The sequence below is a fragment of the Chanos chanos genome, chromosome 4 (genome assembly GCF_902362185.1).
Source record: "Chanos chanos chromosome 4, fChaCha1.1, whole genome shotgun sequence".
NCBI lineage: Eukaryota > Metazoa > Chordata > Actinopteri > Gonorynchiformes > Chanidae > Chanos > Chanos chanos.
Window position 1 is genome coordinate 33,936,275 of NC_044498.1, and position 27,444 is coordinate 33,963,718.

The 27,444-nt window shown below is 40.4% G+C and overlaps 1 protein-coding gene across 1 annotated transcript in view; it reads right to left on the reverse strand.

Moving 5' to 3' along the window:
• The window catches only part of lmbrd1 (LMBR1 domain containing 1), a 58,618-nt gene continuing 31,174 nt past the window's right edge, over positions 1 to 27,444 (reverse strand). The window contains exons 8-16 of the mRNA XM_030771498.1: positions 26,364 to 26,489; positions 26,020 to 26,172; positions 20,498 to 20,562; positions 20,007 to 20,109; positions 18,254 to 18,358; positions 17,867 to 18,016; positions 15,556 to 15,637; positions 340 to 431; positions 1 to 147 (exon numbers count right to left, since the gene is read on the reverse strand). Of these exons, the coding sequence (XP_030627358.1) occupies positions 37 to 147; positions 340 to 431; positions 15,556 to 15,637; positions 17,867 to 18,016; positions 18,254 to 18,358; positions 20,007 to 20,109; positions 20,498 to 20,562; positions 26,020 to 26,172; positions 26,364 to 26,489 (987 nt within the window). The 3' untranslated portion in view covers positions 1 to 36. The remainder of the gene's footprint in view (positions 148 to 339; positions 432 to 15,555; positions 15,638 to 17,866; positions 18,017 to 18,253; positions 18,359 to 20,006; positions 20,110 to 20,497; positions 20,563 to 26,019; positions 26,173 to 26,363; positions 26,490 to 27,444) is intronic.

A 27,444-nucleotide genomic window follows, 5' to 3' on the forward strand; every position in this document is an offset into this window, starting at 1 on the left:
TGAATGTTGTCACTGCCTGTTTTAGGGAAGCAGCAACTAGTGCACATATTCATCATCGCTGAGGTCTGAGTCATCCGCCTCTACCTCTCCTTCAATCACAGATTTCTTTCCTTTGCAGCAAGACACAGTCAAACCAATGAGGAAAACCTAAAAGTAAAACACACATCAAAACCCAGTCAGCTCTGTCACAGCATCTGCCAAGTTCTGTAAGAGGTGACTCAGACGAACGGTTAACAAACACCACGTGGTTGGTTAATACGGTGAGAAATGCAGGTCGCTCATTCACTTAACCGTAAGAGCTGCTTTTTACGGAAAAGAAAAGAAATTCCACAAACTTACCACAATGAATGCCCAGTTGCCAAAGTAGTAGATGGTACTGAAGAACCAGAACTTGTGGAGGAAAAGGTAAGATCTTGTCACAGTGCACTGATCTGTGAAAAGTGGTGTGAGGGAAAAAAAAAAAAGCCATTAGCTTACTTGTGAAAATGGCAGAGAGACAATTCAATAAACCTCTTGCATAAAATATTTATGAACTACACAGACGTACTTAGTTGGTTACCTTAAATTGGCAGTGGGAAAGTATAAGCAATGACAAAATGTGCAGTCATATAATTAACTGCTGTAATACACGTGTAAGTGTGCCATAATTTGAGAATGAATAATTAACAACACATTACCTGAAAATGATATTCCTTACGAGCACACTTACCAAATTTCATCTAAATCTGTTGGTTTGCTCTAAGAGGCACCGTGCAGCATAGCACAACAGCTTTGTAATCTCTCCCCCTAGTCTCCTACCAAGGAACTCTTCCAAAGTCCCAGTGTCTTGAATCAGTCACATTCTCCCAGGTTTTTTCCTATAGCCTGTTTTCCACTTATTTACACAGGGGAACCATCACCCCATGAAATACCCATGTCAAATCCTGTGGGTCTCAGTTTCCCCCAGGCGCAGCAGTGAATGCAGAGAGCACAGTGGCCTCTTGTATGTTTCAACAGAGCAAGACAATGGAGTGTCGCTAGTGTCTATGGCCACTTCAAGCCTAGAGGCCTTGCCTGATAATGCAACTCTAATTGATTGAGTCATTGATGCTTACAGAGTTGATGCTTAATGGTGGAGATGCTTTGAGCATCTCACACTGAACGTGTGCATGAATGAAGTAAGTGAATGAGAAGGAGGTCTCAGAGAATCTTCATACAGCATCCATATTAAGCTCCACCATTCATCAGCGTTCAAAGGGACGGTAGGCTTCAGCCATACGAAAACTCCTCTTGTATTGAGTAGATAAAGATTAGAAAAAAAAAAAAGTCTGAAAGTGATGAAATACTCAGGAAAACTATCTTTAGTTCTAATAATACCTAGGGTGAAATGCTGTGGATAAACCTAATGAAAAATGCAGCACAAGGCACTGAATGTCTGGTTGTTGTCTACTGAGCTAAAAGTGCCCCCCCCCTTTTTTTTTAACAGGATTCCTCACATTGAAATGGCATGCGGATGTCAGTGTTACAAAGTAGTCCCTACAGAGTGGTTCCAACGCTAATTACAGCACCGCAGCATCTGTTCAAATCATTACAATAATCAAACACTTAATGAGACCTCGTGGAGCCATCACAATCTGAATCAGAGAAAATGTTTAAAAATATATAGGCCTTAAAATGCATGGTTATGTATTTATTAATTCTTAAAGAGCAAGAAGAAGAAGAAGAAGATTTTTGCTGAGTACAGACCTAAACAAATTCATAGACAAATTATGCCTTTGAAGGCTGAACAGCAAGAGTTTAGTGTCAACTGCTTTGTCCACAAACGGTTGACGTCACTATTCACAGCCTATCCAGTTCTTTCCTTCACATATCTTGCCACCCGCTTTCTACCAAGTGACATCCATGAGTGAAAAACAAATGGAACATGCCAGAACATTCCACCCAGAAATGGTACATAAGAAGATCAGCCGATTAAAAAAAAGAAAAGAAGAACAAGTGCAAAGAACGCAAAGCGAGAGAGGATTTCTCTATTACTGTTCTGAACAAAACGTTTTGGTACATAAATCTTGTTTGTGGGACGTCATGCAAAAAGAAGATGGGAGGGAAAAACAGGCACAGATGCAAGGGAACAGTGTGTGTGTTTGTCATGGACCATGACAAAGCAATTGCCTGCATGCAGTCTTTATAATTGCGCCAGCCGTGCTCTTCAGCTACGTGCTAACAACGCCCCGGTTTCCACTTAAGCACCAGAGAGAGCCTGTTAACATCACCATGGAGCATGGGCCTCGGGGTAACTTGTCACAGTGACCAAATACGACAACAGCTCTCCCGGAAAAGAGGAAAGTTATGTCCCTGTCACCCAGAATGAATTTGACCCGCTTGAACTTTCCACTCATGGCTAAGAAGCAATAACCACAATTCATACATCCCATGTTTAATAATGTTTATCGAATAGGTGGCGTTGTAGAGACATGACATGAAAGGTTAAGTGGTGGATAGGCCGCTGTTGATTGAGAGGCAAGGGTTCGAAGCATAACGTCTGTGAAGTCACAACAGCAAAAAGTGAAGATATAGCAGTAAGTTTATTTGATATGCCTGTTACTAAGCCTTCTAAACCACACAATGAACCGAGGATGAATGGAAATGAACAGAAATGCTCACTGAGAACGACAAGGGTTATGTCCCTGCTAAACCTTAAGGAAAAAAAAAAAATCAGATTCCGCACATTCTTTTTTCCATTTTTCTTCACGCAGATAAAAGACAGACCAAACACGAGAATGAAAACGGACTGCTCAGGTATCATAGGTAGTTGCCTGATGTGTAGACGAGTGTCAAACGTTATCATTGAATATTTCACGCGGTATAATAACGTACAACGGTGAACCTCCAAGAAGACGTGTCCCATAATTACCTTCTCTGCCTGCAGGGGAAAAAAAGGTCCTCATCCTAGATGTTGTCACGTCAGTGAGGCCAGATTAAGGCCAGTGTGTGGATGACTTGTTTTGTGAGTGACTTGAGATGAAGTACATGGGTAATTTCTGGCTGTGTCTGAGAGCATCCCAAGTGTTAACGCTGCAGTGTCTCTATCTGATCACTCACGCTGGATCAATCATACTGATCCTCCACTGCACTCACATTAGTGAATCCTCAGACTCTAGCCAATGGTTTCATAAGTGACAGCAGCGACATTTGGGTGAAAAACGAATGCATGAACACCTTCTGATGAAAGTCAGAAACCCAGCACCATGGTGCAGTTTTATTTACCTCTTTGCCTACCCAGTCCATAAATAAAAAATGTAACATTGAACAGATTCTGGAGCAATACTGAAACAGTTTCCTCTAGGTACTGTTGAGGAAAATGTTTCTAACTCCTGCTAAAAGTGGGTTTGATAAGAACAGGTGAAATAAAAACTGAAAGCTGTTGCTCCTAAAAGAGTTGCTGGAAAAAATAAATAAGTACATGAGTCACATGTGATGTTTCCCAATGTTATCATCAATAGGATGAAGCAATGAATGGACCCCTGACAACGTATCGAGGGAGAGCAGCGATTCGACCCCTCATTAGATTCAGTGCTCACAAGGAACCAAACCTCACCACCTTCACCATCTGTAGTCTTCCAGCTGCTCAGCTGAATTACAGAGTTGGGAAAGTGACTCACAGATGGTTCTCAACAGTGGTCTGCCTAAACAAATTATCGTGTACACAGTTGACCTACTTCACCTTCAGAGTGTGGACGTTTCTTATAGTGAACACGTGCTGAGCGTGCGCACACGTCCTTCTGTCCACAGGTATGACGCTTCTGGTCACGGTCATGGCCTCTGGAATGCCATGCATTATTTATTTCAGTTTCTTCCTCTTCCCTCACTCAAATAAGGGCCTTAGATAGGTGGGAGCAAAAATGGGAAAAAAAAAGAAAGAAAGGAAAAAAAAAAAACAGCACGGGGCTTCTTTCTCCATCTCCTTAGGAGTGCATGCACTCTTTTCCATTTCAAACTGCGTTTGTTTGTTTTTCAATATTCCGTCCTTTCTAAAAGCACTCTGCACATCAGTGAAGGACCTTTTATGATTTGCCCACTCTTCCACTTGTTCGGAAAGACGGAATCTAAGGACCCCAGGAGAGAGGCATTCTCTTGGCTGAGCCCTGGCTCTGCTTTCACCGACAGGAAAGTATGTATGGTTGAATGGAAATCTCTTAGATAGCTGAACTACTTTACCCAGACAAGCCCCCCCCCCCCCCCCCCCCCCCGCCACCACAAAACAAGGAAAAAAGAAAGAAAGAAAGAAAGAAAGAAAGAAAGAAAGAAAGAAAGAAAGAAAGAAAGAAAAATCAAATACTCACAGAAAATGGCAAACAACACCATCCTTTCCTATGACCTCTGATGACATCTAATTGTGTTGAAACAGGAAACAACCTTCCTCAGCCAAAGTGAGGGTAAGAGTGATCTGGATGGTAATAATTATATAATGGTGATGAGAATATTACTGTACTGACTAAACTATTACTGACACACATAGCATTTATCTGTTTAGGGCCCAGAAGCGCTGAGTTTGACTAAATGTGGTTAGATCAGGTTGCTTCTGCGCCTTACACTGCGTTTGCAGTGTGTGTGCGCATGTGTGACCCACCGCAGAAAAGCTACAGAGTGCATATAACAGGGTGGACTGGAGCCAGACTTTATCCGACAGAGTTATTAATTAAACTCTTCTTTAATCATCTGCTCTGTTTTAGTGCTTAGCAGGGTAATTATAGACTGTTCTCTCTGCCAGTGCGGGATTTGGGGACTAAGCTAAGTGAACAGAGAAAGAGAGAGAGAGATGAACATCCTTTCAGTCTGAAGTAGGAGTAGCAGATGCTTCACTGAACACACAGCCACCTCTGCTCCACTCCAGCAACCTGGAAAATGAAGAGTCTGAAGAAGGTATAAAGTGATGTGACACACTGCTTTAGGAAAAAGGACACTTTTTTGTTTAGGCACAGGACACAGTAATGATTTTTTTTCCCTTATTTTTCAATTGGAACTGTTATAGAAGTACAAAAAATTTTTACATGAGAAAAATTCCAAAGCCGGAACGCTGCTGCCCATGAGCAAAAGGTAACGTATGGAAGAGCTGTTCCCAGAGACATCCGGTTTATTCTTAAAGTGTCCGCTCTGGATACGTCAACAAACAAACAGCAGAGATAGATTTTTTTTTTCTTTTTTAAGTGTGAAATTGCAAACAATCAAGGGCTGCATTTTCCATTAAAAATAATCCTTTGGGAGTCTACAAATGTAATAGCAAGTGAGACTGAAACCAGGTCTTAGAGCAAGGTTGATGCAGAGGGCAGCAATTACTGGTAAGTGTTAGTACTCACGGATAGGCCTGCCACCATCTCTCATGCGGATAGGCTCTGGATAAAAGAAAGACTTGACTGCCTCAATGCAAATGGAAAAGCATAAAGCTCTTGGTCAAAAGAGGTCGACAATTTAGACCAAAAATCATCTCCTGCCTATTTACAACCATATTCAAATCATATTTTACACTCACAGAGTCATTTGTAAATATAGAATGCTTAGCTCTATGTACCGTTAGTGCTCTCTGTCAAATAAAAGGTACGTGAGAAAAATAACTGTTTGAATTCGAGGTCTACCTGCTTAGTGATGATTCTTACTGAGGTGTTCATGAAGATCATTTCATTACACCTACATGTGCCTAATTCATACACTGTAGATGCTTCAATTAAGAACGGCCTCTGTCAGAGTACTAATGCTATAAGGCTAAAGTGAAAGCATGAGAAGAGAAATGACAGTTGTCTTGTAAATGACTGGAGATGTTGTCGAGCCTGACAGTACAGTTAGAAACACTGCTATTCACAGGAATGGTCACAAGAACAGGCTACTGTGCCTAACAGCAGTGTGACCAAAAACAAGGCAGATGATTTTCATCTCCTCTAAGACAATTAAAAAAAAAGAGAGAGAGAACAAAAAGAAGCTTCATTCTGGGTGTCTTGTGTGTATTCAATTGAAATGATATTCAGGGGTCCAAGCGTAGCTGGAATCCTCTTGTTTTTACTCGGATTATTACTATTATTATTATTATTATTATTATTATTACGTCACTTTTCCAATTCTGCCCATAAAACCAAAACCGTGCATAGAAAGTCACCAAATTTGGTAGGATTGTAGAGGGCCATCTCATGAACAATACTCTACAATATGGCGTCCATGGGTCACATGACGTAGCAGCCATCTTGGATTGAAATCGCCATTTTCAAAAGCTCAACCCCCTTGCCCCATTTGACGAAAAGTCACAAAACTTGGTACACAGGTTCCCCTCATCACAAGGAACAACTTTGCCTCTTGAACCTTTCAAGCCTGCCATAATGGATTTGAGCTAATTTGCATAATTATGATTTCAAAAAGGACATCTTCTCCTGAACGGTTGGGCCGATTTGTGCGAAATTTGAAACACGTCATCTTGAACCAAATCCCGTCTTAAATTGCAAAGAAGAAGCTGCTACATCAAAAAACTTGGCTGCCAGAAGCCAATCAGGTTGCTTCATTTACTAATTAATATGCAAATGAGCGTATTTCATTCACAGTTGCATCAATCATTCTGAAAGTTCTTGTGCACAATGACAAGGCCTCACTGACAGGATGTTCCAAATTTGAAAGCAATCCATCAAAAAAACAGAGACTCCACAAGCGCTTGAACACGCACATATTTAACCCAATTTTTAATATGTTAAAAATATACTTAAAAATCTTCTTCTCATGAACCGTAACTTCAACTGATGCAAAATTTCACTTGTAGGGCCTTTGGGGTATGCTCTATCTAAACTGCGAAGGAATAGTCACCACATCAAATAACACCAGAGCTATGTATCAGTCAAACTGTAACAGTGGCAAAATGAGTTTTCTTTATATTTAATGCTCATGTCCTTCTGGACCACTGTGCTGATCGGCACAAAATATGGTATGTAAAACCCTTACACTGACCTCTGTCTAATTTATGAAGGAAATTGCTGCTTGCAGCTATATTTATAATTATAATTATGTTTCAATAGATTTTCAGTTGACAAAAAGAGTTAACCAGGCCCACTCTTTAAATGAGTTACCTCTCTGAGAAATGTCAGAGACCTTGGAGGTGAAACAGCAGTCAATCTGTGGGATTCCCCTGTCTGGTGTGTATGTTATAGACCATACATAATCTCTCATAAACTCCATAAACGCCATCTACAACAGTAATAATATTATACTCAGATCTAAGACACAAATACAATCCCTGCATTTCTGCAGTTACCCACGTTACCCACATTCAATGAAAAGCTTTTTTTTTTTCCTTTTGGTTGCTTTTTTATTGGTATGAATTTAAATTTTACCTGAAAACCTAAGCGTGTCGAGCATGCTTTGCATAAAAAATGTATCCCTGATTAAACGAATCCTTTTCACTTTTTGACTTCATTGTACCTGTATTCAGAGACACACTGAGTACTGCCTTTGAGACATATTGTGCAGTTCTGCTTCAATTGCCCTAACATGAAGACTGAAATATCTCTCTGTAAAGAATAAAGCGAAAAAGCTCTTAAACCGACACAAGTGAAAAGGAAAATGTGTGATAATTTTCCTAACGTTTACACAATTAAAATTGATTTTGGTCATGGACAGAGAGAGATTTGCACTGAAGACTGCATAACCAACTGGAATTTCTGAGTCTGCCTATTGCCCTGGATCTCTCTGATTAAAACACTGTACATTTAGACTGGCTGTTGCTAGGGAACAGATTTAACAATAGAAAGAGCACTTCATTTCTCAACCAATACTGTATCTTTCTACGTGTGTGTGTGTGTGTGTGTCTTCATAGAGATGTACTATGCAGTGTTGATTTACCACAAGAAAAAGCAGAGGGTATTAGCATCACGCTAGAGTGGGTGACTGGCCATAATCAATAACAGCCTTGGGCATCTGCAATGGGCATGGTCTCCATTCAGCTTGGCAGAATATTGGCCAGTCCTAAAGTCCTGGATGCCAGTTAACTTGGCTCTCATCAGCACTGCCCTTAGGCTTTCAATCTCCACTGTGTGCCATTTAGCCACATAGCACATTTCCCCTCTGCACCTAATCAGATTCAAACTGTGGATTAGGAGAGAATGGGCTGAAAAAAAAAAGAAAAATAAAAAACTTCAAAATGATGCAGTGCCCCTGTGCCGAATGGTTTGTGCTTGACGCAGCTTTGAAGGGGAGGGGATGATATCACAATTGTATCCAGTCCATCTCGATTACGCTGGAGGAGTGAGTAATGGATCAGTAATGACCTGGCTGAAAATAATGAGGACCACGGCAGTTTGCAGCTGCTCACCTGTACATCAGTGGTCTTCTTCCTCACCTGACCACTGGCTAATCAGTCTCTCCAATGACGCTCACCTCTCTCTCTCTCTCACACACACACACACACACACACACACATGCACACACACACAAACACAAACACAAATACAAATACAAAGACAGATGTGTGCTAAGACATCAACAAACCGAGGACTGGCCAAAAGATCACTTTCATGGGAATGAATAATCAGTTCATCCCTGAGGTATGAAGGTCAGATTGGTGAGACAGTTCTGTGAGATCATAACCCCCTAGAGCCAGATCTACACCCTTGATATTAAGGGTCTGATGATACAAGTATTCTGAGCACAGAGTGCTGCTCTCCAGTCTTGGTTCAATTTGAATTCTGATACCTGTATATTTTACACTCAGGGCTATTCCTACAGTCAAATAATACAGCACCACACACAGAGTGTACAGTTTGTGCTGTTTGTCTCTAAAATCTGTAAATAATATTCTAACCTGCCAACTAACTGGTGCCTAATTCATTTAAAGAACGGGAAGAATATACTAAGAACGACAGAAGCTGTTTGCGTACGTGGAAAAATAAAACACACCTGTTTGCAGATGATCTACTTAGAATGAAACTGCAATCAATGACAGCCGGAAATAATCTCATTTCAACGACCATCACATGTTCTCAGTTAATATTCTACGTTAATTATTAGAACACAATGAGCAAACATGGTATTAAAACCAAAAAGCTGGGGATATCACTATTCTCAACCACCAGGTAAATCAGTACCAGTGTGTGTGTGTGTGTGTGTGTGAGTGAGAGAGAGAGAGAGAGAGAGAGAGAGAGAAAGAGAGAGAGAGAGAGAGAAAGAGAGAGAGAGAGAGAGAGAGAGAGAGAGAAAGAAAGAGAGAGAGAGAGAGAGAGAGAGAGAGAGAGAGAGTGAGTGGTAACAATGGTGTAATACCCTCAAATGTCATATGACAAATAAATTTGAATATGAGTGAAATGGTGGGTGTATGGGTTTGGACCATGTGGGTTGCATAGGACAAAAATGGAGGACTTCAACAGCCATTTCAAGCAAGAGACCTCGGGCCAAAGAATTCAGTCCTAAATTGACTTCAGACCAGGGCTGGAAATTAGCTTGACAAGTGGTGCACATTTATACCAGGCATATGCTGAAGATCATCATATGCCATGTATGTTTCATTTTAATTTGCAGCTGCAGAATACATTGACACTTCAAATGACTTGGTGGGTGGTAGCCATGGAAACACACTTGATTCTCCAGATATCCAGCATCTATCTAGACTGCAGTGAATACAGACATAATACTATTCAATGGTAGCATGTGTGAGAGTGTGCGTACATGTATGTGTGTCTGCATCTGTGTCAGTGAGAGAGAGAGAGAGAGAGAGAGGGGGGGGGGGGTACCTTTTCTTTAACCACACTGTAAATGTTTCAAATGAGAATTATCTCAAGTTCAAAACATGACAAACCCTTGATTCGTCACGGCTACAACAGTACACAACCCTTAATAAGCCTTAATAATTGATCACAAATTAAAATATATATTTTATGACTATGCCTCAGTTCAGTGATGCTGCTGACTGCACTTAAAGTCAGTTTTCCTTTCACAAGAGCAAAAATTATTGTGTAGCATTTCAAAAAAGATTTGGAGAGAGCTGTTGGAAAAAGAGTAAAATTTAAAGAAAGCAAACACATGGTGAGAACAGGCTTGAGGGCATCGTAGAGGGTAACCATGGAGAAAAAAAAGAAAAGAAAAGAAAAGAAATCTTAGATTTTAACCTTTCAGCATAATGCCTGCTAGAATACTGTGGAAGACAATCCATCCAGACATTAATGCTAAGGCAGACTCTGCCCTCTGAGGCGTGAAGATGTCTCCACCCCACCGAACTTGAGGCTATCTCTCCCTCTCTCCGCTCATCTGAGAGCAAAGCTCTGCTCTTGGGGGGGAGGGGGGGGGGGGGGTACGGGCTCCGGTAGCGACCCCTCCCTGTCGCATGTGTTCTCCCTGCTTGACACTTCCTCCTACTCACGCTTGGTTGTGCAACAACTGTTATGCAAGGCAGAGCGGCTTCCAAAATGAGTGAAGAGGCAGGCATAGGGAGAGCTTGCAAAGGCTTCACTATCCAGAATAACAGTAAAAAGAAAAATAAATAAATAAAAAAAGGAAAGAGATGCCTCGTTTTATCCTTCTTTCTGAGCTGATGTTGACGTTGGCTGCTATTGTCTGTCTTGAAACATTCAGGTATGGCTGGTTTGAGGCAAACACTGTCATTTAATTTGACTGTTTCATTAGCTGCATCATGGTTGAGTGATCTGCAATAGTCCCTTAATAGGAGGTGAGTAAAGACCACAGCAAACCAGACAAACCTCTTAACTGATTAATGAATCAATCAATTAAAATAAATTTAGGAGGAGAAAAACTTGCATTCATTAAAGCCAACTACACTTTTAGGTACACTTGCTTTTCCATTAAAATGGAAAAACAAAAATCATGAAGTCCATACTCTTCATTCTGTTGCATATGGTTGTGTGGTATGTGTGTACACATGCATTAAAAATGAACATGAGAGAAGCAGTCCCACCATGGCTCACATGTACATGGCTTTGGTCTCCTGCTTTGTCCTTGGACAAATAAGATTAATGAACTGTGCCCTCTGGAATGTTGTGCTACTCAACCAATGGCCTAACACACATTTAAATGAGTTCCTCAGACACATGACTGCAAAGCCCTCCAAGAAAAGCCCTCTATGCCTAAGAAAGAGTGTGGTTAAGGTCTCAAGGAACACTTGTTAACATGTTTTCATTTACTGCTGAAGCAAAGGTACAAAAAAAAAAAGTATCATATCTCATTTGGCTTATTTATTAATCTTATTTCATCAACTTTGGTTGGTTTTGGGATATGGCTCAATATGAGGAGTGTATTTTGATAGGTCACCTACACTGTGAAAGTAAGTCATTAATAGAAGTCACAGTTATTAAAAAATGCCTTAGTGTCGCTGCTGCCTTTTGTGCTAGAGTAGAAGAGCGTTTAAAAATCAAACAAAGCTCCAGCTACTTGACCGACATATCCTAACAAAATACTTCAAGTCCACAATGATCTGGATTAGTAATAAAAAATGGCCTTTGGAACAGGCAAACAAGTATCACAATGCTTTACACTTGCTCTTTCAACAGTGGCCAACTCTCAGAGACATTAAGTGGCTAAAATGGTCTCTCTTTGGGCCAGCAGTGGAGAGCGAACCATTAGTCAAGTCTTATTAAGCAGAACAAAGGTGCGCCATTACGCCGCTGCAATCCACAGGCCAACCATTCAGGAAGACCCACTGTCCCTTTCCTGCTAGCAAGACTCCAATCATGTTCCGCCTTTCATGATAATGAGATGAACTGAACTTGGTTAGAGGAGGAGTAGTTAAGGGATGGCTGAAAATCCAGCCTTCAGCTAGCACTTCCTCCCTCTTTGATGAAAAAAACAACCCCTTTATGTTGAGTGTCTGAGTCAGGTAACATGATGTAAAAAAAAAAAAAAAAAAAAACTAAAACAAAACGGGTTATAATAAACAGCTATGGGTTGAAAAGATTAACTTGGAGTTTTTTTTCATAGAGGATTATTGAACATTAATCAGTTTCTGTGATCAGAATTTGATTGCTGTAGAAAATATATTGTTTAAAAATGTTTTTGTTTAAACAGCAGCACAAAGAGTGAGTTTGAACTGAACAGCATCCTATTTTGTGATGGTATTATGATTTAAAAAAAATATTTATTGCTAAATTTCATGCTGTTTCAAATGCCTTTGAGCCCAAACAGTGTGGTCTTTAGACTTGACTACAGAACTCACCAGAGTGAATGAACCAGATGATCCTTCCTTCTGGACACCTTCCAATATCTTAACGATGATCAGCAAATCAACATGATTAATCAGAACTGCTGCGGATCCATGATACCAGCCAATAAATGACGTAACGACCACAAATGCTATCTATCAAGACAGAGGAGTTTATACAGGGAGATTCTGCAGCTATTGAAGAACTACGATTATTATAGTACTCTTACAGTAAATAAGTATGACAATGGAAATATATCAGATTATCATTACAGTGTATTAAAGATTACCTAAACAGGCTGCACATCTACCAGCATAACATATACAAATGTGAAGTAGAACAATGTGACAATACAGTGTATTTGGTGGGTTGTCTAAGCTTACTCCTTAATCTCTATTTAGCCTATTACAGTGGGACAATTGTGGTCTGATCAACTGCCTCTCAGTCCAAAAGGATGGCCAAAAACAATCAAAAGCTGTTATCCTAGAAAAAGCTAGAAAGAAAGAGGTCTGAGGATGCCAGTGGCTGCTGGGAAATAATTGAGATAGCTTTGCTGATAGATCTCTGATAGACAGATTAGCGTGTGTTGTATTATCACATGCAGCAGTGAAGCATTTTGCTGATGGTGGGTGGCCAACAACAAAAAAAAAGGATAGAAAAAAAGAAAAAAAACCTACAATGAGCACACTGACCACAGATGGGGAAAAGGCCAAACCCACACAAACAGATTGGGAGGCTGTGCAGGTTGGCAAGCACCAGGCTAAATATTGCACTGGTTTAAACTGCGAGTCAACTGGAGATGGATCGAATTCTGGTGACCTGCAGAGCAACTTCTGTGCTCCGGATTTACTCACCATTGTGTGAGACAGGGACCCATTTTACATCCAAAATTGTAGCGAGACATAGCTGCCATATGATTACAGCGTATTGTCAAACATGGCCCTGGCACAAAAGCTTCTCTCACTGTAAATATATGCAACAAAAACTGTTTTGTCGTCGGGCTCTGTTAAAAGCCAACAGATGTGCATATTTTAGCATTTGTTTAAAGGTTTTTTAGAGCTACCTAAGGAAGACTGACCCAGAAACAAAGTACCTCCAAAAGGAAATCACTGAACTTTGAATTCTTGATTGGACACAACTGCATGGAGCAGGCAGATACACAGATTTCAGAAAATATGATTTGGAAGAGATGGGAGGCTGAATGTGAAGGAACAGGTTTAAAGGAAAGGTTACAGCTACAGGAGGAATCTGTCTTTGGGACATTACGGAAGATTGGCTGCACTTCTCCTTAGTTCACTGATCCAATTTAATATTAACAACCTTGATTTGATTATTATTTTAATGTCCTCCAATGAGATTACAGAGCTATATTGGAGTGCCCTCCTCTGGATAGAGAATACAATTCATACAGACAAGCAATATCAAAAATCATTCATCTCCATCATGTGTGCGAGTCCAATAAAGCCCATACCAATAAAGACATAAACATAATAATAAACACAGTTTAAAATCCACATAATCTAATATCATGTTGGGAGATGAGGGCATTGGCTAAGTCATGTTTTATTGGTGACTGGGAACACTGTTCCTCTGAGTGTCATATTTATTCACAGAGCTCAGTGAACCCAATTCTGGCTTCCAGTCTCATCTTCTAATTAATATATCACATGACTCAGTGCTCACCAAAAACACAGAGAGAAAACAACAGATATATATATATATATATATATATATATATATATATATATGCAATTAACTTCAAATGTATGTGGGTAATTAATGTTTTACTTAGTAATTACTCCTTTGCTTGCTTCAGTCACTAATTTCCTACATATTAATTAATGAAGGGGTTCTACATCTACAACAGTGCTTTTAGTCGGTGCCAAAGACCTCCTCAATAAAGACTGCAAAAAAAAAAAAATTCAAAGCACAAGTTCTTCGTTCAGAACATTACCTACTACATTCTCCTTGATTTACTACAAAACAGTGATTTCTCTAACATCATTATAAAACAAGGATAATGCTTAAAAAAAAAAAAAAAAAACCTACACAGAAAACACCCAAGATTTCGCTACTATGTTTGTAATAGGTATAGCCAGAGCAAAGCAAAACAGGAACCAGTGCGGCAGCTAATTCCTGTCACTCACCTGCCGCACACTTGAAGGCAGAAATAGAGAGGTTGAGGTTAATAACCAAAAAAAAAATCTAATAAATAATTTGTGACTGGTCAGTTTTTCAAACCGACACAGGGCTCCATTCATCTGAATGCTATGTAATCATTAGATTTAGGCAATGGGGAAAATTCTTGACTGCCCATAGATTCTTGTGGCTACTAACATGAATAATCAACCTCTGCAAACTACACAAAACAGAGTGTGAGTATAACACAGAAGTGTGAAGTTGCTTTGTTACATTTTCACAATATTTCACAATCAATATGTGTAACCTTTTTTTCTCCTTTGACTAAAATATCACTATAGGAGACGATAAGCAACAATTAATTATGTGTGAATGAAAAGACAAGAGGCATCACAGGACTTGAGGACTGTGTTTATAAACCGCAATCTAAAATGCCTCCATGTACAAAAACCTCCACGTAACATAAGCAACAAAATTCCAAGTATTTTTCGCACTATCATATTCATCAACACGATCACAATAATCAGCATCATGATAATGACGGTGACTCACTGCATATCCACTGCCATAGGTCAAAGTCAATCCGGCCTTCATTTGCATATTAGACAGAGGTTAACATCAGCAGGCTGCAGTGACCATAATTCTCATTTGTCACCTGCCGTAAACCCATTTGAATCTTGCCTGCTGGCCGCAGAAAGCTATACAAGTTCCCCCATTAACACAACCAGCCATGCCCCCCCCTCCCCTTCCGTCTCACATTTCAGTCAGCGACTGTCCTCATTAGGCACCGACACTCCGCCGCTACTCATAACCACCACTGACAATGTTCTCTGTGAATTGTGTTAAGTTTCTTCTCCCCGTGTCTGAAGCCACTTCCACCAGGGCATCGAGCGAATGAATATATAATTAGGCTACAGCTTGCCGGAATAAGGCTGATGTATGTTTGAGTGTGTGTCTGCATGGCTGACTCGCTGTAATAAGCATTGACACCGAGAAAGCCTAAGCCACTGTAATGCATAAGTAAATGCTCGTCCTTGATATTAATTTGTATGGTAAATAATGGATGATGATGGAAATTACTCGAGAGCGCTTGTGCGCACTAACGTTACACAAAATATCCGGCGCACTCTTCCCACTCCCTTTCTCTTCCATGTGTATCTCCATCATTGGGAAACTTTCTGACAAAGGCTGATAGGCTGTTACGTTTGGATGAGGTTGAAAGTGAGGAAAACAGGGGACCATGCCGAGGAACACAGAATATGCCTACCTTCAGGAGCCTCTGCATCACAGATCTTGGTGGTCCCAGTAGTCTGATTCCCCTGGGTTACATCTGTCATTGGTACAGGGCTCTGTCCAAAAACATGACACTCCTATGTTATTTCTCTTATCTTCAGCACCGCTCAAGCAGTAAACCCAGTTTGTTTCTGTCACATTTACCTTTATTGTATCAAAAATCATATCCGCCTCCTAATTCAATGACTGGATGTGAATGTTCATACATACATACATACATACACATACACACACACACACACACACACACACACACATATATATATATATATATATATATATAGAATAGAATTGATGAGGGTGAACAACAGGAGGAGATGTATGTGTTCAGTGTGCTGATATAACAGGCGGATGAGGCAGAGGAAGAGTGGACAGGACTAATTGGTCAACGGCACCACCCAGTGAGCTGTGTACTGCAGCCAGTGGGTTGCTAGTTACAGCTATCAGACAATCTTTTTTTTTTTTTTCCCTCCTCTGTCCACAGGCAGTAATTCTTCCAGTTGGGACTCACACTGCGGGGCAGGAGAAGACCAAATTACAATCAGTTTTGGCAAGCAGGCCTAAAAACTATCAAATAATTGTTTGACAGTGCACACTGAAAATGTGAATTCAAGAACGAAAAAAAAAAAGAGCATTACAGTCAAACAACTGACTAGAATAAGCGCCAGGATCAATGCACAGAAGAGCAACTTAAAACAATGGGTAAGTGTGAAACCTATTTATTCACTTTTAGAGAGTCCAATGAGAGCTATCAATTTTGACACAGTTTTCTCATTTGGTCATACAGTAGTTCTGGTATTCGGACAAAAGCATCAATGTAACCGAGTTCAATTTTAGCCATGTCAAGCTAATTAGTTTTATCATCTTGACATCCCGGCTAAAATCCCCTGTGAATTCAGTCAAGAAAAGAAAGAAAAAGAAAAGATTCAATATCAGTGGAATTGTGAAAAACGTTCCTTCCAGCTACGGCTTACAGAGACATAATGGCAGCGCCTTCAGATTTGTTTTTCTCATTTCTGCCTGGCATGCAGTGTTAAGCCATTACAGACAGACGTCACACCAATAATGAGCCTTCGACAAAAGGGACATGTGTAATTTCATTATTCAACACACCGAGAAACATGCTGCCACCAGGATTTGAACCTTGTGTGCTCCCACTGAACACAAACATTATAACTCTGAAGCAAATGGTATAAGTCTTAGCTAATGATCTCAGTTACAGCTAACAACAAGGGTCCATACTAAAAAAAAAATTACCAACTCCGGCCAAAGGGAAACGGACTGGCCACACTGACTTCAGCAGTTATGTCAGCAAGGGTTGATCTCCTTTTTGCTGCTATACAGAAATCACCGCTCCAACACCTCAGTAGATAGATGCATTGCTGAGCTGAGCAAATACCACTTTTCTCCAACCGTGTTACTTTGCCTAACAATGCCTCTGAGGTTGAGGAGTGGAAAACATGCAGTGACTGGTCAGAGGAATGTGGGTTAGCCTTGGCTACAGCTGAACTGCACCTCAGTTGGCTTTTCTGAGCTTGTCTGACAAAATCACAGGTAAATGGAAAGTGGGTGACTGGGCATTTGACATTTTGGATCAAAACAAATGTTTTACATGCTGCTGATTTTTGTCATATTACCAAAACCACTGGCTGAATTGAAAAAAGTGTTTGTTGAGCAGTTTCTTTACGAATCTGGATGACGAAAGAAAAGTTGCGTCAAAAATCTCCAATTCACTGTCAGTCTGAGAACCTCAATGATGAATTTAACAGCCATTCTTTGTACCTGTCCATCAGAAGCCAAAAACTGCCCTAATCTGCTATAATTTAGACATTATGGAGTTTTTCTTCGTTTCAGCTAACCGCTTTGACAAAGGACTTGATGCCCCTCGACCACTGGGCTGTCATAGCAAGCAAATACACATATAGTATATGAGCACCAACAGTTGTGTAAGACATGCAAGACGCCCATTAAGATTGATACGGATTTGTAATACAGAACTGTAAACTAGACAAATCCTCCTTCCTTGGATGGGTTTGTTTTGTGTGCACACGTAAAGCTTATATATGTGGGCTCTGTCAATCAGACAAGCTCACATTAATGCGCTCAAAAGCGGTGACGGATCAAACGGTTCTTTCCCCTCAGAAGGTGACAGCTGCAATCTCCTCTGTGTTACACCAAAAAGGGGATTGGCTGCAGAGGAGGTGACGACATAATCCCAGAACCCTGAGAAAGCAAGAAGCTTAGGTCCATTTCTCTTGTATGAGGATTATACACAGACTCCTCACCTGCACAAGGTACTTTTGGCTTCCGTACATGACATACTGCGGGGCGAGGCTATAGATCATGTAGCTGGTGTGGAGAACAATCAAGAGCAGAATCATACAGAGGAAGAGAAGGGCCTGTGGCCGTGTTCTCCTGGGCCTAATCTTGAACAACTGTCAAGAGAAGCGAGCAAAAATGAGTGACAAAAATACATCAACCTGAATCACAGATCATGCTCCTGTTGGGGGGAAAAAATCCTCAAGAACAACAACAACAACAACAAAAACATGAATCTGGATGGGTCATTGTGCTATGATAATAAAGATATATGTATGTAAAAAAAAAAATTACAATGAGTTAAAAAAAAAAAAACCCTGCGTTGAAGAAGTAAGAAGGAAAGTAGACCTTACCCGTATCCAGAAGAACCAGATTCCCATGTTCCGTATGCCAGCCATGGATGTGAGGACGAAGTACATGGTGATAACTGTGATTAACACATAGTCCAGTGGGAAGACCTGAAAGAGCCAACACATAAAGATCAGCTCAACGTCTCTCCTCCAAACCATCACTTCATCACTGGAACCCCCCACCCTTCACTGAACAAATCTCTCACGCTGCCAGTTTATTTAGTGGAGTCGTCAATGGGCAAGAATTACTATCAACTACCAAAGACACTTTGTCTGGAGCAATTTATACTTAAAAGGACATTTTCAGAGGCATTCTAGCTCAATGAAGTTTGACACTGGAGATGGCTGTATACAAGCATGAGGTTACAACAGGCTTGGTTATCAACACCAGCTCACCCACTCTCTAAGGCAGCTCCTCGTATAATTTAATAGCGTATTTTAATTGCACTGGGCGTGCTTTACAAAGGGCTCCAGATCCAGAGGAGCACCAGCACAGAGACAATTAGAGCTGTTGCATGTCTAATAAAAATTCCCCTGTGTATAAACACAATATGTTGTGATGCACAAAAGGATTTGCACCAACACACTTTGTTGCTATATACTACCAAGATACAACAACGCACAAGGAAGTAAATAATAAAAAGAAAGTTCAAAGTGTGGTTCAAAGTGTTTCAGTCACTGAACATTGTATTCTGTCTTTTTTTTATTTTACAGTTATTTTGGAAAGTGCAAGATTATTCTCCAAATTGTATGTACATTCACTTCTAATTAAGATTGTCAGTTCTTTGAACATTGTTCTTTAGTCGCTCACAAAAAAATGAAAACAACTGATTTCTTTCTTTTCTTTGAAAAGGCCCCTAAGTGCTGCAGTATCATTATAAGATTCTGAACAATTTTATTGCACCCCTAGCTAATTTACTGAGAGTAATTTCCCTCAAAAGGGGGAAAAGTTCAGTGAAGAACTATTTGAAAGTCATGCTGAAAATTATCCAATGTTCTGTAAGTGTAGTTGGCTCCATTTCACTTCTTACAAATGTTAATGCTTTTCTCCTTGGACGTTCTAAGCTCATAACTCAGTCAGAGTTGATGTGCATTATGAGGAAAAAAAAAAAAAAATCGCAAAACACACTAAACGTCAGGTTTTGGATTTGGTCAGTCATGTTCCAATACCACAATTATGGAAGAGGCTGGACAAAATTTTAATTCCCGCAATGAGAATTAGAAACGTTTTTATTATTATTTGAATTTTTGCATTGAATAAATTTTCAAATCAATCACCAGACACTATGAAAAACACCATTTAATTAAGCAATCCCACACAGATTAATTTTAAGGGATCAAATTTCATTCAGGCCTGTGGAACATGGTCGTAGCACCACCAGACTGCAGGATTTGAAATCATCTGGAGCATTACAATGATGAATAGAAATTACATTTAATTCAAGGACACCTTGCCTCGTCTTTTTTATGGTTTAAGACAGAAAACCAGGGGTAGACTCCCTGCCTAGCTTTGAACAAAGCTCCCATTCAGTGCTGAGTGGAAGCCAATTCCCTCTTGTGTTTGTCAACATTTCCCAAAGGACTACATCATTACTGATCAAGATAAAGAACCCGTGAAGAGTTTCCACTTTTTGCTACTGACTCTACCAGGCAAAAGCAGGAATGAGTGTGAAGTTGCAGTTCAGAGATATTTCATTGAGAAAGTGTATGTGACGTAGCCAAGCTTAGCTGAGGGTACAACTGTGGCTGTGCTCACCGGCTGCAGAGCTAGAAGAAGCTCATTGAGTGGATTGGTCAGGTTGGTTCCAAAGATGATGAAACCAGTGCTGATACCAGCTGAGTGCAGAGCCTTATCCAGACTGAAACAGACAGAGACATTACCATTACACAATTCCTGACACTAAAATTACATAAGACCTAGTAGCACAGATTCACAGAGGTCAGCTTGAGGAGAAATAACAGCAATAACAGTAAACAAGTGATGATAAAGAATCTGTATGCTAACTGAGTTAACATTACACTGATACATCAGTGGTAATTTCTATATTAATTATCAGTGTGACCTTTTATTTGACTACATAGCACTAGATTCTTGGAGTGTCTGTTGGTGACTCATTTGTCTCCAGAACATTATCTTTGTTGGGGAGGGACATTTCACAATCCTCCTTCTTCCTCAGGGGGACAGCTGCCGCCTGCCCTCGGAATGCGGCTTTGCTGCGTGACATTTAGCGGGTTGAGGGTACTTACTTCGAAATGAACAATGCTACAGTGAACAGGAGCGCCACCAAGATGAAGAAGATTCCTAGCAAAATCTGCCAGAGGAGGAAGGAATGGGGAGGGGGAGGAAAAAAAAAAAAAGGTGAGCATTTAGACATGACAGCATCAGTGAGAGAGCTTGTGGGAAATGTGCTTGGAAAAGACTGAAAACGTGCTACTGTGGTCATACTAAATCCATCTCCCTCTGACCTAGAGGCCCCCATCATGTGTTGGTCACAGAGCCATATGGCTTTGTCCACTTCAGTCTGCCACTGCCATCCGAGCAGAGACCCAGATATTTAAAAGATTTTGAAGCAATGCAGGATGAATACAGCAGGGGGAAGAAATATAAGAGCAAATAAACAAACATTTAAACACACACAAAACAAAACAATGCCTGCTGGCCTTCTAGTGGATTCCTGGAGCTCAAGTCTGCTTAAACTCCACAAAAAAGCAAACAGACACACAGAGCCACACTGAGATATACTGTCTATTCCTCCACTCCAAACACATACATGCACACTCATGCACACAGAGGCAGAGAGAGAGACAGAGAGAGAGAAAGAGACAGAGAAAGAGAGAGAGAGAGAGAGAAATAAAGAAAACTCTCACACTCTGCCCAGGCCTTTGCAGATGACCTTGGCGCTAGTCATATTTATCATAGAGCCATTAAAATATGCTGAGTTTTAGCATGGCAAATGCAGCTCTGTAATGGGCAACTCCTTAATGAGAGAGAGATAATGTGTCTACTCGGTTCTATCTCATCTGCGAGTCATAGAGGCTGCAATTTACGCTCCTACTCCGACTATACAGATTCTCATGCTTGACATGGTTTGGACAAACTCCTCTCTGGTGCAGAGGGAAAGCAACAGACTGCAGGTTATAGACTGCGTTCATCAGAGGTTCTCCTGACCCAAGCAACATTGCTTCAGTCACTGAAGGAGAATGGACTCTGAAATAAAGTCAAGTTGTCCCTAAGATCCCTGAAGGAGCCAGTGAGCCTCAGACCAGTGTTGTGTGTCAACATGTTTTAAATGTTCCCACCATGGTCAATTTGTTCTGTTAGAGGAGTGCTACAACTGCACCCTCTGGAATGGACGAGCTGAAGAAACACGTTAACGGAATTTTCCTCTGACATTTACTGAAAGGTGAACAAAGCAGTATCTATGGATGACGTGATTTCATTTGCAGAGCTGAAGTGTCGGAAGAGCAGAGGGCCCATAGTACACAAGGCTAGTGTTTTAACCTTCTTCACAGATACAACATCAAAAAAAGGTCTCTCCCTCTAATAATTTAATCTGATTAAATTAACCTATGGAGGCTAAATCTACTTCATTACATATTTGACTCTTGAAATAGTTTTTCTTAGCTGTACAGATGACATCCATCAACAGTTACAAGACAATGACCGGACCAAAAGACGACTGCAGGTAATATATGACCAAAAAAAAAAAAAAAACAAGAAAGAGGAACGGAGAAAGGAGGAAGACAGAAAGGAAAAGGGAAAAAAAAGTCTCACTAGCCAGTTTTTTGGGGGATTTTTAGAGGCAAGTGAGTTGTGCTTCTTGCATCTCTTAAAAACAAGGCCAAAAGGTTGAATTGGAGAAAATAACAGCAATATAAGCACTCACTGATGTGATAAATATGCTCTGGGCTCATTAAATACCTAACACATTCAAAAATGTCACTTTCAATTTTCCAAAGCAATTTGCATAGCAGATGCAATGGTAAACACTATTTAAAAATCAATCAAACTTAATCAATCAATCTGATACAGATTTTAAAGTAATTAACCCCCCCCCCTTTGAGGGACCAATCACACCTGTCAAGTCATGCCAGTGTGTAATGGCACATTGTAGGCACCAACTGCCAACCGTCTTCATCTCTTTTCATTTGTACTGACCTACCTCTGAGTTTGCTCATCAGGAATCCCCACTTCCAGTCAACATGGTTAAAGAGCCTGCTGAAGTCACACACTCATCACTATCAACTGCTTTTAAGAATTACCATCTGAGGGGCCAACCAGGAGAACTGCCATGAGCTGACACCGCACAGCATCATGATTTCGTAATTTAACATCAAATCTGCCATTAAAAAAAAGTCACGTTCATGCCCTTGCATGACTTTTTCATAATATTTGTGCTTTAGATGTTTACCTAGTTAGCAATTCAAAAATTAAAGTTAAAAAAAAAGAAGAAGAAGAAGTCGCAGTGTTTTCACACTAAGTACATTCCATTATAGCTGTCAACACCAATTGGTGATGGTACCCAAGCATGAATTGTGCTCTTTCTCTCTTCCAGACCCGTCGAAACTTGTTATCGAGGCGAAAAATTGACACGGCTCTCCTCTCGCCTCACACAAATTTTAAATTGAATTGTGCATCATTTGCATTACCGGTGTGAACAAAATTCTGTGCAGCCTAATCATTTTCCAATGTAAAGAGGAGAAAAAATTCATAATCATTTCACAACCTGACCCATATCTGTTAATGTGTTTTACAGCATCCTTCAGCTGGTTGTGATCAACATATACATTTATTCAATGTTTTTTTTATGTGAGAGACGGCAGGAGGGATTTCATAAAGAAGTTGGCATGTGTGCCATGTGAAATGTACATGCAAGATAGGACAGCCAGGGGACAGTGCCAGATATATTGGCAAAGAAAGAGGGAAAAAAATATATACCCAGGGCACTCTGCCTACCCATCCCACCTCAAAAAAAAAAAACAACACCAAAAAAACGACATGGTGTCAGGTGAACCAATGCAGTCAGAATAAGGCCCCTGAGAATTGTACGGTGTGCAAGAGATCTCTTAGCACATCTTGCAAACAAAAGCCTCCTACTGTTGAATAATGATAAATATATAAATGATAAATATGTAAATATAATATGTTTACATTGTGAGTAGTATAATACATACAAATATAGATAAATATATACAAAAATAGTATAAAATATACAAATATAGATAAATATCGGACACATGGAGGATAAGAGAGACTGACTGCTCAAGCTTACGCCTTATTTGTTCCTATTTATTAATTACTTTTATTACTTTTTTATTTGTGGATTTGCAAGTTTCTTGAGATTCACTCTTTCTTCATGTCTTTGATGTTGCTGTTGTATCAATTGCTATTTGTTAAGGTTCTATGTTCTTACTGTTATGTCCAATTGTACAAGAAAAACATACTTTTTTACAGCTTTTTGCATCATTTAGGTAGTTATAGCTGATTTTCACCCTCACTCTACAAATGAAATAAACTTATTGAATTGTGGTGCTTTTATTCTGAGAAACAAACCAACCAAAATAGTTTCATAGCTTATGTGGTACATGAACTGAAGATGCTACGTATAGACATGACAGCAGTGACCATGATCCCTTGGCAGTAACAGGAATGGGGAAAAGGTCCAATGGTTCTGGTGTTTATGGCCAGAAAGCAGGTCCTCACACAGGGAAGACTGATACCCTTTTTCCACCAAGAGGGAATGGGTTCTTGAACCCGTTCCATTCAGGATTCTTTCAACCTTGGTGCCCTCTAGTGAACCTGTCCGCATTTCCACCAGTTTTGAGTGGAACCATTGTAAACAAGGATCCATCGTCATCGGAGGGCATTGCACAATGCACAATGGAAGTAAGCGGTTGTAGCAAGATGGTGGATTGATTACCTGCGAGCTTTTGTTATTGCAGATATTTGTTTTCATCCAAAAATCAAACCAACCACGGACCAACTAATAATGCATAGAAGATGTAAACAACAAGATGAATGATATGTGAAAAAGTTTTCTTTGCAGATGTATAGCCTACACGAATGTAAATGAATGACAAGCCCACTGATGATGTCACGAGTTCACACTGGAAAGAACAGCTATTTTTTGGTTCCAGCTGGGAACCAACTTTTCAGGTTCTGAAGCAATTTATTTTTAGTTAAAATGCTCCAAACTATTCAAAATTTGGTGCGCGAACCAGAATGGAACCCACGACATGTCGGTGGAAAAGGGATATGAACAAGAACCAAGATGTTGTTCTATGGCAGTGCACTGGAGGCTGGTTTTGAAGCCTGAAGGAAAACTCTGGAGATGGATATGGACAAAGAATTTCCCCATAGCTCAGCATGTCATTTCTCGCTAGCTCCAAGGGGGGTAAGTCAAGTTCCCATCTCGTTTGGGTGTAAATTAGAGGCTGGGGACCATCATTAGAGACCCCCCTGAGTTTACGGCACACTTTTTGCCGTAGCTGTTGGGTGTGTAAATCCGGAGCTAAAGGACCCCTCCTGTGCAGTGCACACAATGGAGATAGATGAAGAAATGGATCAGACAAACCAGCAAATGAGACACAAGGAAAAAAAAATGTCTATTGTTATTTGGGGGCAGAATAACATATTTTACAATTAAGAAAAAAATTAATTTGTTTAATCAATGAATAAGTCTATCAGTTAAGACTTAGACAATAGTGCAAAGGGTCATCACACCGACACATTCCTACACTCACATGAAATTCCAATAGGCAGATGAACATCATAGGTTTACAGGTACTCCTAAAGTAATCAGAATGAAAAAAAACTAAAAAGGAAAAAAATTACAACTGAACTAAAACTAAAACTAAAACTAAAATATTAGGCTAAATTCAAATTATGACCATTTATCTAGTCACAATAATTCTTTGACATATGAAAGGTTTTGGGGTTTTAATGGGTTTTTTTGTTTGTTTGCCTTTTTTTTAAGCTACTCATTCGCCTAAGCTGTGAAATGAAGTCATCACATATGCATAAGTGTTGCCTCAAAGTCATAATGAAAATTAATCAAATTCACACCTCCCCCATCACAAGTTTTCCACGCCAACAGAGCTATAATTCTGGAGCAATTCATCTCCGCTTACAGAAAAAAATGCATAACACAGACCGTAATATAAGTTTTGCGCTTCTCATTGTTTCAGAGGTTGTTGGTTCAGTTATATGCTGTTCTGTTGAAGGCATTTCTGGGAACTAAGTGTATGTGTTTAATTTACTAATTTACTGTTACAGCACAATGAAGTCGCTATGTGGCAAAAGCAATTACAAAATTCAGGAACCACTTGATGCAGCCAAAAAAAAACCCAAAATCAACCAGTTATGAGCACTGTCAGAGTACAATACAGTCCGAACCGGTAGCCACTCTGGAACTCCCTGGTCTGCAATCTAGCAGAATTGAGTGGCAGGTCAATCAAACTGCATCAGTATTTACCAGTCACGCCATGTGGAGCTTTTAATGGAAATCCTGCCTATGGCATTCCTATAGAATACTAAATCAGCTCCGTTGTGGAGTTCAGCTGGGTCAACAGGGTTATTTACTTTAGCATAGCACCTTTTATTATGTCTTTGACCCTAAAAGTATAATTAGGATTTAGTTATACACTACTAATTATGCACTGACAAAGAACACTGACCTGGAATCACTAAGAGAAAGAGTAAAAAGGTGAGAGAACAGAGGGAAAAGATCAAGTGCAAAGACAGCAGAAGCAGACCAAAGGGCACTTACCTTTATGGGTCGAAGGGCGGTCCCCACTTTAGTGCAACAGTTACGCTCTGCTATCTCCAGGTGTCTCCCCCGGCGACGGAGCACCTGTAGCTTGGCCTCCAGTTCCTGCATGTTCCTCCTGTCTCGCATGGAGAGAGGTCGACCATCCTCACACTGAGAGGAGCAAGCAAACGGTCCGTACAAGGAAGAAAAAAACATCCTGACTTGGAGAGAAATTTTCTACAAACTAAGCAAACAGCCAAGTTTAAGAAATTCAGCTGGACTATGCACCAAAGAGAGAACAGAGTTGGAGAGCTAAAGTGTGCAGATGTTTTGCATTTCAGGCCATGGGAAAGGGCACAGACCTTGGCTTTGATTTTTTCTATCTGATGTTCCACCTCTTCGATGTCCTCTGTGTTCTCCAGCCTCTCGTACACAATGCTGCGTGTGCCTTTAATGAGGTTCAGCGGTAGCACCGACATTCCATATGCCTGACAAAGAACATTGAAGTCCAATGAAGCACTGCTTTCATTCATCAGAGCAAAGCATGTCAATATACACATGTCTGCTCACTCTCCTGTCCACATACACACACATAAAACAACACATATCTATCAACACATGAGAACTAAACACAGTCATTATAACCAGTGGCCTTTTGAACCATCGCTTTCATAAAAGAGCCCTTTTTAAATGGTGTCATTTAGAGAAAGCACAGCACTTGTGTGTGTGTGTGTGTGTGTGTGAGAGAGAGAGAGAGAGAGAGAGAGAGAGAGAGAGAATGCACCCAGCGACCATTTTGAGTGGAGATGTGTGGTTAGCTTTACAGCTCTCCAGAGCAATTTCTAGCCAAACACTGCCCCCCAGTGATGGTACTCCAACCCCTAGCCAAGTGAGAGGTGGCAAGCGCATTTCTGCAGTCTCAAACATGATCAGAGCTCATGTCAGGAAATAAATAATGATATGACTCTGCACAAAAGGCTGCTGCGGTGCAGCTTTATAAATGCTATAAATCAGACGTTATTTAAATACCCCAGCGCACATCAATAGGCATTTCCCCTCCCAGCAAAAGGGACTCAGGGACTCTGTGGTGCAGTCAAGTGTTGCTCAGGCTGGGAGCCTCCTAGCAGGCACTATATGAGGTGTGTGAACTTTAATTAAAAATGAGGACCATCTTCAATATCCGAGTGGTGGCAAATCAATACAGCTGAGAATAAAGGAGCAGGCTCTCTCTCTCTCTCTCTCTCTCTCTCTCTCTTTTTCTGAGGGGCACAAGCAAAATGCAGACCCCGGGTTGCTGCCACTGTGAGCTTTCATAATAAAGTAAGCATGAATTTCGTACAATTAGACTATTCTGTGGGCCAGCTGAGTTTGACCTTTCTTTTAGGTTTCTTTTGAACAAGGAAATGTTGTACATATCTCTCTCTCTCACTCTCCCTCTCTCTC